At 44.9% G+C, this 12,223-nt stretch overlaps 1 protein-coding gene across 1 annotated transcript in view; it reads left to right on the top strand.

The window, feature by feature from the left end:
* LOC132832662 (complement C4-like) overlaps nucleotides 1-12,223 on the top strand; it is a 230,046-nt gene that overhangs the window by 137,092 nt on the left and 80,731 nt on the right. Inside the window, exon 28 of the mRNA XM_060850740.1 lies at nucleotides 7,202-7,370. Coding sequence (XP_060706723.1) covers nucleotides 7,202-7,370 — 169 coding nt within the window. The remainder of the gene's footprint in view (nucleotides 1-7,201; nucleotides 7,371-12,223) is intronic.

Below are 12,223 nucleotides of genomic sequence, written 5' to 3' on the forward strand. Positions count from 1 at the left end.
TTGAATCCTCAGAATGTTTTTGATAATGCCCCACACAGGTGGTTGGTTAACAAAGCTGAATAGTTAAATGGAAAATGCTCTGGTCTGGGTGAAGAGTTGGGTACCAGTCAGCAAACAAAGAGTAGGTGTAGTCACTGGAACAAGGTCAGCTACAGCTCCAATCAGGGTGTCCTGGCTGACAGATATAAACAGGAGAGTCCACAGTTCTGCTCACTCTAGGAGCCAGCTCTGGGCTAGCTGAGTCAGTGTCATGTACTATGCAAATATAGATAAATGTGATTTGGTGGCGGGATACCAGCCTTTGTGGGTTACTTGCATAGGTGTATCTTCATCATTGTCAGATTATGACTCATCATGTATCTGAGGAACCTTGGTTGGGATGCGACTGTTCACAGCATATGCTGATGACGTAAACATGGGAACAAAATGTAATATATTCTGTTTTGGAGATGATTCAAAGCCAGGGATGAATAAATGTTCCAAGGAATTTCTTTTCCTTTTCAACATGATTTGGAAATGGTTGATGATTAGGCTAGCATATGGGAGATAGAACATAACATAAATGAAAGATATGCGTTTATCGACTTTGACATGAAGAGCAGATGGTGGACATTTTGGATGTCAAGGACCAGTTTGGACCAATGGGTCTGTTACAGTTTTGTCGGACTCCATGACTCTATGAATCCACTGATGCTGTCAGACCAGCTGAATTTCCCACTGATTTCTGTTTTTGTTTCTGATTTCCAGCAAACCACATTTCCTTGTTTTGTTTGATTGTGTTGAACAAGTTTATTAGGTCGGATTAATTTACTTTTCGAAAATGTATTTTCACTTGCATACTTATGTATTCCGTTGGGCAATTCCAAAAGACTCTGATGTAAATAAAAGAAAGTTTATCACTTTCCTGTCACTCGCCCTGCACTTCATACCTTGCTCCCTTTCAACTTTGTGTAAATTATTCGAGCTAAATTTAAGTTGAAATTGATGGCTTGTTGAAGATCTCACTCTCATGATGTGAAAACTGCTAGCTTGCAGATATTCCTTACTGAGATATTTGTATAACCGAAAGCCACAGCTATCTAGCCTTTCTTTATAACTCAAACTTTCTGTACCTAACACATCCTTCTAAATCCTTTCTGAATCCGGTCCAGCTTAATAATATCCTTCCTGTAACAGCGAGGCCAGAACTGGACGCAGTACTCTAGACAAGACCTCACCAATGTCCTGTACAATCTCAACTTCTCAACTCCAATACTAAAAGGACTAACATTGAAGGCAAGCACATCAAATGCCTTTTGATCACCCTGTCTATATGTGACACAAACTTCAAACAATTATGTACCAGGACCCTGAGAACCCTCTGTTGTACAGCACTATCCTAGACCCTACCATGAATTGTGTAAACCTTATCCTTATTTGTTGTTACAAAATGCAATGCTATTAATTCAAATTGAACTCCATCTACGATTTTTAGCTCATTGATGTATTCAATCAATAACCCTCTTGAAATGAATTTGCATTTGCCTTCCTAACTCACAGATGATCCTGTATTTTAAACTTAAAAGAATCATGAACAAGTCCTCTCAAGTCCCTTTGAGCATCAGATTGATGAAGCCTTTCTCCATTTCGAAAATATGCCTCCATTTTCTCTATAAAAGTGCATTTCCTCACAATTCCGACATTGCATTCCATCTGCCGCTTCTTTGCCAATAACCTAGCCTGTCCAAATCCTTCTGCAGCTTTCCTGCATCTTCAGCACTACTGTCCCCCCACCTATCATTGTATCATCTGCAAATGCAGCAATAATGCCTTTAGTTTCATCACCCACATTGTAAAATAATAAAGTGAATACTTACAATCCCAGCACTGTCCAATGCGGAACTCCACTAATTACTGGCTGCCATTCTGAAAAAGATCCCTTTATCCTTTCCCTCTGCCCTGTCCCAATCTGCCAATCCTCTATGCAAACGCTAAACCTTTCTCCAAAGCAATCCTCTGTCACAAAATTCATGGCCTTTTATTGTGGCCTCCTCTTGTGTGATACGATATCAAAGGGCTTCTGAAAATCTAAACAGGTCACGTTCACTGACTGTCCTTTGTCTAACTAGCTTATTCCCTCCTGAAAGAATTCAAACTGATTGGTCAGATATGAGTATCCTTTGACAAAACTGAGTCAGTTCTATTTTACCGTGCCATTCCAAGTACTCTGCATTCTCATCTACAATAATTTTCTTTAAAATTTCACCAATGACTAAGATCAGGCTAATTAGTGTATAATTTCCTGTCTTATGCCTGAGCAGCATGGTGGTTCAGCGGTTAGCACTGCTGCCTCATAGCACCAGGGTTCCAGATTCGATTCCAGCCTCAGTGACCACCTGCGTGGAGTTTGCACATTCTCCCCGTGTTAGTGTGGGTTTCCTCTGGGTGCTTCGGTTTCCTCACACAGTCCAAAGATGTGCTGGGTAGGTGAATTGGCCATGCTAAATTGCCCATAGTGTTCAGGGATATGTAGGTTAGATGCATTAGTCGGGGTAAATATTGGGTATGGAATAGGTCTGGGTGGGTTACGCTTCGGAGGGTTGGTGTGGACTTGTTGGGCCGAAGGGCCTGTTTCCATACTGCACGGAATCTAATCAACCCTTCTTAAACAGGTGTGTTACATGAGCCATTTTTTCTCTGATTCCTGAAAGATCACCAGCAATGCCTCTACAATCTCCCCATCTATCTCCTTCAGGACTCTGGGTGTGATATGTCTGTTTTGAGTTATTGATCTTCCTTCAGACTGTTCAGCTTCCTGCACACCTTCTTGATGATGGGCCAGAGCCCTCACATCTGCTCCTTGAAGTTCTGGTGTACTGCTGGTGTCTTGCACTGTTAAATCTAATGCAAAGTTCTTCTGCCATTCCTTTGCCCCCATTACAACTTCTCCAGCCTCATTTTTGGGAATTCAATGTGCACCCTTGCTCTCTCTTCCCTTTTACTTATTCAAACCAAAATAAATCCTTGCAATCTCCTTTTATAATAGCTCAAATTTAAAAATCATTCAACACCAGGTTATAGTCTAATCTTCGGAGCACCAAAACCTTGTGTTGTGTGATTTTTAACTTGAATGAAGAAGGGCTTTTACCCGAAACGTCGATTTTCCTGTTCCTGGGACGTTACCTGAATTGCTGTGCTTTTCCAGCACCACTCTAGTATTGATTTTTAACTTCGTCCACCCCAGTCCAACACCAGTATCTCCACATCATTTATATTGCTCGCTGGCTTGCTCTGATGTTTCATTCTCTGAACAACCCCTCCCCACACCACCCCCGCACACACACACACTCACCTGCCTCCCTCCCCTCAACTGCCCCATTGGTTTTTAAATGATTCTTTGCTGTTTTTAAAGTCTTCTTAATCCTGTAGCTTCCCACTAATCTTCAGTACAGTGTATGCTTTCTCTTTTGTTGTTATCCTGCCTCTGACTTCCCTTGTCAGCCATGGTCAGTTGTAGTGTGTCCCTTTTTCCTTGGGATGAATTTCTGCTGCCCTTCAGAAACTACTGCCATTGCTGTTCCGCCATCTTGCTAGTGAGGCCCCCCGCCACTCTGCTCTCGCTAGCTCCTCCCTCGTGTGTTTGAAGTGACTTTTACTCAGCCTAATACATTTACTATAGCCCTCAAGGGAAGAGACTGCCAAAGTTCAAACATAGGGCTGTAGATAGTGTTGACTGGCTGTGGTTTAACATGAGCTTCACCGCACCTCAGGAGAGGGGAGAGGCTGTGAAGGAAAGTCCTTCATGGTTACCTCAGTGGGTGCAGGAATTCAATGCATGATGGTTGCATTATTCTACAACAAAAACCCAGCCAACGGATCTGACTGATCTCTTAAAAAACCCAATTAAAATCAGATTAAACCCAATAAGTGCCGAGGATCTAATATTCTACATCTCAGAAGAGGCCCTAGCAATAGCGGATGCATTGGTGATCATTTCCCTGCATTTTCCAGACTCAGGAAGGGTTCCAATGGACTGGAGGATAGCTAATGTAACTCCACTCTTGAAAAAATGGAAGGAGAGGGAATTATAGGCCAGTTAGCCTGACATCAGTGGTGGGGAAATACTGGGGTCAATTATTACGATGGCTCAGTGGTTAGCACTGCTGCCTCACAGCACCAGGGTTCCCAGGTTCAATTCTAGCCTCGGGTGACTGTCTGTGTGGAGTTTGCACATTCTCCCTGTGTCTGTGTGGGTTTCCCCCGGGTGCTCCGGTTTCCTCCCACACTCCAAAGATGTGCAGGCCAGGTGAATTGGCCATGATAAAATGCTCATAGTGTTAGGTGCATTAGTCAGAGGGTAGTGGGTCTGGGTGGGTTACTCTTCGGAGGGTCAGTGTGGACTGGTTGGGCCAAATGGCCTGTTTCCACACTGTAGAGAATCTAATCTAATAACTGACCATTTGGAAAGCAGTGATAGAATTGGTCTTAGTCAGCATGGATTCCTTAAAGGGAAATCATGCTTGACAAATATTCTGGAATTTTTTGAAAATGTGACCAGGAGAGTGGACAAGGGTGAATCAGTAGATGTTGTGTATCTGCACGTTCAAAAGGCTTTTGACAAGATTCTGCACAAGAGTTTAGTAAGCAAAATTAAAGCTCATGGTATCAGAGGTAATGTTTTGACCTGGTTAGAAAACTGATTGGTAGACAGGAAGAAAAGATTTAGAATAAACAGGTCATTTTCAGAGCGGCCGGCAGTGACGAGTGGGACCCCAACTGTGTACAGTATACATCAACAATCAGGATGAAGGGATTGAACGCAATATCTCCAAGTCTGCAGATGACACTAAGCTAGTTGGGAGTGTGTGCTGTGAGGAGGATGCTAAGAGGTGACAGGGTGTCGTGGGCATACTAGCTGAGTGGGCAAATACTTGAGAAATGCAATATAATGTGGATAAATCTGAGATTATCCACTTTGGTCACTAGAACAGGAAGGCAGGTTCTGATCCGAATGGTGGCAGTTCAGGAAAAGGTGAGGTGCAATGAGACCTGGGTGTCTTGGTGGAATAGTGGCTCAAGGTTGACATGCAGGGGCAGTAGTCAGTGAGGAAAGCCAATGGCATGGTTGGTCTTCATAGCCAGAGGATTTGAAGATCAGAGCAAGGATGTCTTACTGTTGTTATACAAGGCCACACCTTGAGTATTGTGAGCCATTTTGTTATGCTTATCTGAAAAACGACATTCTTGCTATTGAGTCCAGCAAATGTCTCCCCCACCACTGATTCCCAGGATGGCAGGGCTGACATATGAGGAGAGAGGAGATCGACTGGGTTTGTATTTGTGGAAGTTAGAAGAATGAGAAGGGATCTCATAGAAAAATATGAAATCCTGATGGGAGTACCTAAATATGAAAAGAATATTCCCAGTGTTAAGGAAGTTCAGAACTAGGGGTCACAATCTAAGAATGAGGGGTAAGCCATTCAGGAGTGATATGAAGGAGAACCTCTTCAATTGGACTGTTGTGAACTGGTCAGCCATGAACATATTGAATGGTTTTGCAGGCTTGAGGCACCTCAGGAGAGGGGAGAGGCTGTGAAGGAAAGTCTTCATGGTTACCTCAGTGGGTGCAGGAATTCAATGCACAATGGTTGCATTATTCTACAACAAAAACCCAGCCAACTGATCTGACTGATCTCTTAAAAAACAATTAAAATCAGATTAAACCCAATGGCCTACTCCTGCATGTATTTTCTACATTTCTGAAGTCACCATGGCCCGAGAGAATCAAACAGTTGCTCTCTCATTGGAGAGAGACAATTTGTGGTGGTTGAACCTGACAGTTACCACACTTTATATAAGGGGAGAGGTTCAGAATGCAAGGGCTTGATGGTAACTGCAGCCAGTTTGGGAATCGAACCCATGCTGTTGCTGTCACTCTGCATCACAATGCAGCTGTCCAGCCAGCTGAGCTAAGTAACCCCCAAGAAAGAGCATGCCATCAATGTATCAATTTTCTCATGTCTCAATCTCCCATGGTGGCTCAGTGGTTAATGCTGCTGTCTCACAGCGATTCCAGTCTTGGGTGATTGTCTGTGTAGAGTTTGCACATTCTCCCTGTGTCTGCGTGGGTTTCTTTCGGCTGCTCCTGTTTCCTCTCACAATCCAAAGATGTGCATGTTGGATGAATTGGCTATGCTAAATTATCCATAGTGTTCAGGGATGGGTAGGTTAGGTGCATTCATCAGGGCTAAAGTAGAGTCATAGGTAGGGGAATGGGTCTGGGTGAGATACTCTTCGGAGGGTCAGTGTGGATTTGTTGGTCTTAGTGGCCTGTTTCCACAAGGTAGGGATTCTATAAGAATGTTTTCTTTCATCTGCTGTCCATTGTGGGCACCAGCATTGCGAATTACCATGGAAGAGATGTTGTCATTTCTCCTTACTGACTGCAGCCTATTGGGCAGCACAGCAAGAATCCAGTTACAGAAGGGGAGCAGCGTTGTAAGATGAGTTTGTTTGGAATTATCTTGTTGAAGATGGATCTGTGATCAGTAAGTAGGAGCCTGGTGTAGATACCCTTGTGTCTAGGTGTCCCAGGGATGAGCACAAGGCATGGGAGGTGGTGTCTACTGTGGCCCTTTTGCACTGGTAGGTAAATTGAAATGGATCAGGGTTATATGGCAATGTGATGAGAGCCATGACTAACCTCTCAAGCACTTCATAATTATAAATATGGATGTCAGAGCCACCAGGCGGTAGTCATTGAGGCATGCAATATGGCTTTGGAAAAAATAACAGACATTCAGCACAGGGAGATGAAAGCATTACTGTGAGAAGCCAGGAGTATATGAGCACAGATAGCTCAGAGTAGGGAGAGAGAGAATTACAGAGGTCAAAAAAGGCCAGTCAGAGAAAGAGAGAGAGAGAGAGAGTTAATAAAAAAGAGAAGTCGAGGTCATGAAGAAATGTTTGGTCAGCCTCTGTTTTGAAGTTGAGGGACTAGCCTGGCAGGAATTGGAAGTACATGATTTCACATGGAACATGCAGGCATTTTTGATAAACAGGGTATTGTGTTTTTGAAATGTTGGAAATTAGTGCTGCAGCCAGTTTAAAATGAATCAGTTTAGTTCTGACTAATGATGAATGGATGTTCCCTTCTGAGAATAAAATCTGCGAAAGCTTTCAAAATTTGTTCATGTTCTCAACTTTCTGTTTTCACCCCCAGGAAAGAAGCATTGAAAGTGCCGTTAATTTTTTGCACACCAAGCTGCCGAATATTACCCAGCCTCACACCATTGCCATCACAGCGTACGCTCTTGCCCTCGTGAAGGCTGATGTGGATAAAGTCCTTGAAGCTGAAAGAAAATTGAAAGCAATTGCATTCTATGACGGTGGTAAGCTCCCTTTGAAAAAAGCGTGAAACTTAATTAGTATAAAAAATGAAGGACATTTTATTGAGTGCAAGGGTATGAAATTGGCCGGTCATATTTATCTCATTCTTTACATGTTGATAATAATGCTTTAATTTTAGTTCCTCTGTCTTTTCGACCTGTCTGCTGTCATTAACTGGTTTGACGACATTGCCTCCTGTGATACCTGTATCCTGTCCCCGAATACATGAAAGTGACCCTGGCCTTTCGTTTATTACAGTCAATAAAAGTAGCAGCCTCCGTATTACATTCGATGGCTTCTCTTGATGCTCATACTCTGTTCTATTTTCATCCAAGGATTGATTAATCCTCATCTCCTATTCCCCATCATGGGCGGCACGGTGGCACAGTGGTTAGCACTGCTGCCTCACAGCACCTGAGACCCGGGTTCAGTTCCCGACTCAGGTGACTGACTGTGTGGAGTTTGCACGTTCTCCCCGTGTCTGCGTGGGTTTCCTCCGGGTGCTCCGGTTTCCTCCCACAGTCCAAAGATGTGCGGGTCAGGTGAATTGGCCATGCTAAATTGCCCGTAGTGTTAGGTAAGGGGTAAATGTAGGGGTATGGGTGGGTTTCGCTTCGGCGGGTCGGTGTGGACTTGTTGGGCCGAAGGGCCTGTTTCCACACTGTAAGTCTAATCTAATCTAAAATCTCTGTGCTTTCTCTCTCCTGTCCCTGCTTCCTCCCCCCACCCCGACACACACCTGCTCACACAGAAGCTGACAGTCTCTTTGTCACACTAGGATGCATACACTTCACACACAAAACACACGATCCACACACATAAATATACACATACACAAACACAAACGCACTAGCCCCACCACACACAAACACACTCTCACCCCCCTCCACACGCAAACACACTAGCCCCACCCCCCACACACAATCATACTATCCCCACACACACACAAACACACTAGCCCCACCCCCCACACACACAAACACACTATCCCCCACACACACACACAAACTCACTAGCCGCACCCCACACACACACACACAAACACACTATGCACCCCACGCACACACAAACACGCTATACCCCCCCACACACACAAACACACTATGCACCCCCACACACACCTAAACACACAATCCGCACACACAAAAACACATGCATACATACACACAAACAGATGGTAATACATACTCTGTCTCTCACACGCACACACACACACACACACTATCCCCCCAACACAAACACACTATACCCCGTCCACACACACAAACACACTATTCCCCACACACACACAAACACACTATTCCCCCCCCCACACACACACTATCCCCCACACACATTCACAAACACACTATCCCCACACACACACAAACACACTATAGCCCCCCCACACACACACAAACACACTATACATCCCCACACACATAAACACACTATATCGCCCCCACACACTCACACACACAAGCATATCCCCACACACAAAAACACATGCATTCATACATACACACAGATGGTAATACACACTCTCTCTCTCACACACACACACACACTATCCCCCCCACACAAACACACTATACCCCGCCCACACACACAAACACACTAGCCCCCCCACACACAAACACATTATCCCCCCCAACACACACACAAACACACACTATTCCCCCCACACACACATAAACACACTATAACCCCCCACACACACAAACACACTAACCCCACCCCACACACACAAAAGCACACTATCCCCATGCACACACACACAAACACACTATCCTCCCCCCCCACACACACAAACACACTATCTCCCCCCCCCACACAAACACACTATCCATACACACACACACTATCCCACCCCAGACACATACAAACACTCTATCCCTCCCATACACACACAAACACACTATCTCCCCGCCCACACACACAAACACACTATCTCCCCCCACACACAAACACACTATCCCCACACACACACACACACACACACACAAACAAACACACTATCCCAACACACAAACACACACATGCATACATACACACGCACACATGGTAATACACACACACACACACACACACACACACACACTCAAAACTCTACCTCACACACAGTCTTGCAAAATCTCTCTCGCTCTCGCTCACAGCAGTCTCGCCCGCGCTCTAACATTCCCTCTTGTGAGCACTCTCCCTTGCACACTCTAGCACATTCACTGGTACACACATTCTCTCGCACACACGTTCCCTCACATTCATTCATACACTTTCCTGTACTGTCTTGCACACACTCTTGAACACACACATTCTTGAACTTTAATCACACACTCAAACTGTCTCTCACACAAACTCGATTCGATTTAATTTATCATTGTCATATGTACCTTGGTACAATGAAAAGGTTTTGTTTTGTGTGCAGTACAGACCGATCATACCATACAAATTTAATTAGGGTAATCAAACAGAGTGACGATAACAATGTTATGGCTGTAGAGAAGGTGCCCAGAGTGCGAGGTCAAAACTAAATTAAAAATTGGAGAGTTCCATTCAGAAGTCTAATAACAGTAGGGGAAAAAAGCTAATCTTCAATCTGTTGGTCCATATACATAAACATTTGTATCTTTTGTGTGGAAGGGAGTATAACCGGGGTGGGAGGTGTCTTTGATTAAGTCAGCTGCTTTCCCACTGCAGCAGAGGTATTGATGGAATCCATGGGTGGAAGGCTGGTTCATGTGATGGAGTGGGTTATTTGTAGTTTATGCAGACTTAGGAATTGCCAAACCACATTGTGATGCATCCGGATTGGATGTTTTCTATGCTGCATCAATAAAGTCCTTGTGGACATGCTGGATGTTGTTGTGGGGAAAATCACCAGTCTCGGAGTCAGAGCCGCTGTTCAATGACAGTGCAAGGAAATACCAGAGCTCCGGGAGAGAAAAACACCAACAGCATAGTGGTCAGCTGTGAATTTTCTCTCGGTGTTGCCAGGGTTGGAGGATCTGAGGTACAGGGAGAGGCTGAACAGGCTGTGGCTGTTTTCCCTGGAGCGTCGGAGGCTGAGGAGTGACCTTATAGAGGTTTACAAAATTATGAGGGGCATGGATAGGATAAATAGGCAAAGTCTTTTCCCTGGGGTTGGGGAGTCCAGAATTAGAGGGCATAGGTTTAGGGTGAGAGGGGAAAGATATAAAAGATACCTAAGTGGCAATCTTTTCACAGAGAGGGTGGTACGTGTATGGAATGAGCTGCCAGAGGATGTGGTGGAGGCTGGTACAATTGTAACATTTAAGAGGCATTTGAATGGGTATATGAATAGGAAGGGTTTGGAGGGATATGGGCCGGGTGCTGGCAGGTGGGACTAGATTGGGTTGGGATATCTGGTCTGCATGTACGGGTTGGACCGAAGGGTCTGTTTCCATGCTGTACATCTCTATAACTCTATGACACATCAAGATACTTTTATACATTTTGTAATAACAGGCCAGTGATGAGGTTATTGTCTCTGTGAAATGGTTTGTTTATTGTAAAAGTTGCAGAATTGTTGATAGTTTTGGTGTAGTCATTGGCAGTTCCAGCGCAGCATTTATTAATTTCAGTGTAGTCATTGTCAGTTTCTGTGTAGACATTGTCAGTTTTCAGTGTCTGTGCGGAAGCCCATTGCTGTAATAATGGGACAATCGCTCTTCCTGAGAAGGATGATAACTGCAGCCTTGGCTATTATCACTCTGTATTGAGTCCATATTAAAGTGTTAGCATTTCAATCAAAGGTATTGGCTGGACCCAGACACTTTGACAGGCAGTATATGCTACTCATGTGTATTCTCTCCCCCACCCACCCTTGACTCATCATTTAAGTTGTGAGTGCTTTGTGCTGACATTCTGGTGGCCCCAGGCAGTGTCTGTATTTGCTCTGCTGTCTCTCTCCATAATGTGGTCCAGCAGCCAACTTGTGTGTCAAGTGGCCAACTTGTGGCTCAGCGGCCATCTTGTATGTCCAAGTGCCTAATGTCACCCTGCCCCATGCCATCTCCCACTTCACCCCCTGCTTTGTGGTTAAGGAGGCGACTTCGGAGATTTCCCACAGACCACCCAATTCCCATGTAAAGGCAGGTCATCTCTAGGGGCTCCTCTTCCCGAGGGGTATCATGGAGTGCCAGTTTCAATGTGGGCAATGGTGACACTCGCTGCTGGTACATTTCCCGTCGGTAGCACCTTACAGCAAAGCTTTAAACATCCGAGGCCCACACAGGATACCAGCATGAGTGCAATGAGGAGAACTATCCCGTGTGCCATAGGGTCCCCAAGATTTACCTAGCAACCAGTTTAGCCAGCTGTCTGTTATTGTGACTCCCTGTTGAACATTATCGAGGCGGTCTCTGATACTCCCGATAGCTTTAGTAATGTTATGCGAGTCATCAATATCATGGGTTTTACAACTGTCACCAATAATTGTACAAACTCCCCCTTGCTGTGCTAATTGATAATCCATTGCATCACGTATCTGCTGTGTACAGAGTCTGAGTTGAGCCAGCTCTGTATTACTTGCTTCCAGAGCTTTTGAGGTACTATTGACGAAGGTCGTGAGGCCACATACAAGGTCACTTCAGAGTTTAGCACTGACGACCCCTGCTGCGCCCCCCCCTCCCCCCCCTCAAAAATAGAGATCCCAAGAATCCATAATCCCACTGATGGCCCCAAAGTGGTGGGGATCTACCAGTCAGCACAGACCTCCTGGCTGATGGAGCGGGTCACTATCCTTCTCCGAACATGTCCCCTCCTGGGGCATGCTATCGTAAGGGGAGCAATTATCCCCACAGTGAACAGGTTTGGGAGGTGTGGGCTGTCTGTCACGTACGTGCCTTCAGTAGAA

Source organism: Hemiscyllium ocellatum, chromosome 35 (genome assembly GCF_020745735.1).
Source record: "Hemiscyllium ocellatum isolate sHemOce1 chromosome 35, sHemOce1.pat.X.cur, whole genome shotgun sequence".
NCBI classification, from domain to species: Eukaryota; Metazoa; Chordata; class Chondrichthyes; order Orectolobiformes; family Hemiscylliidae; genus Hemiscyllium; species Hemiscyllium ocellatum.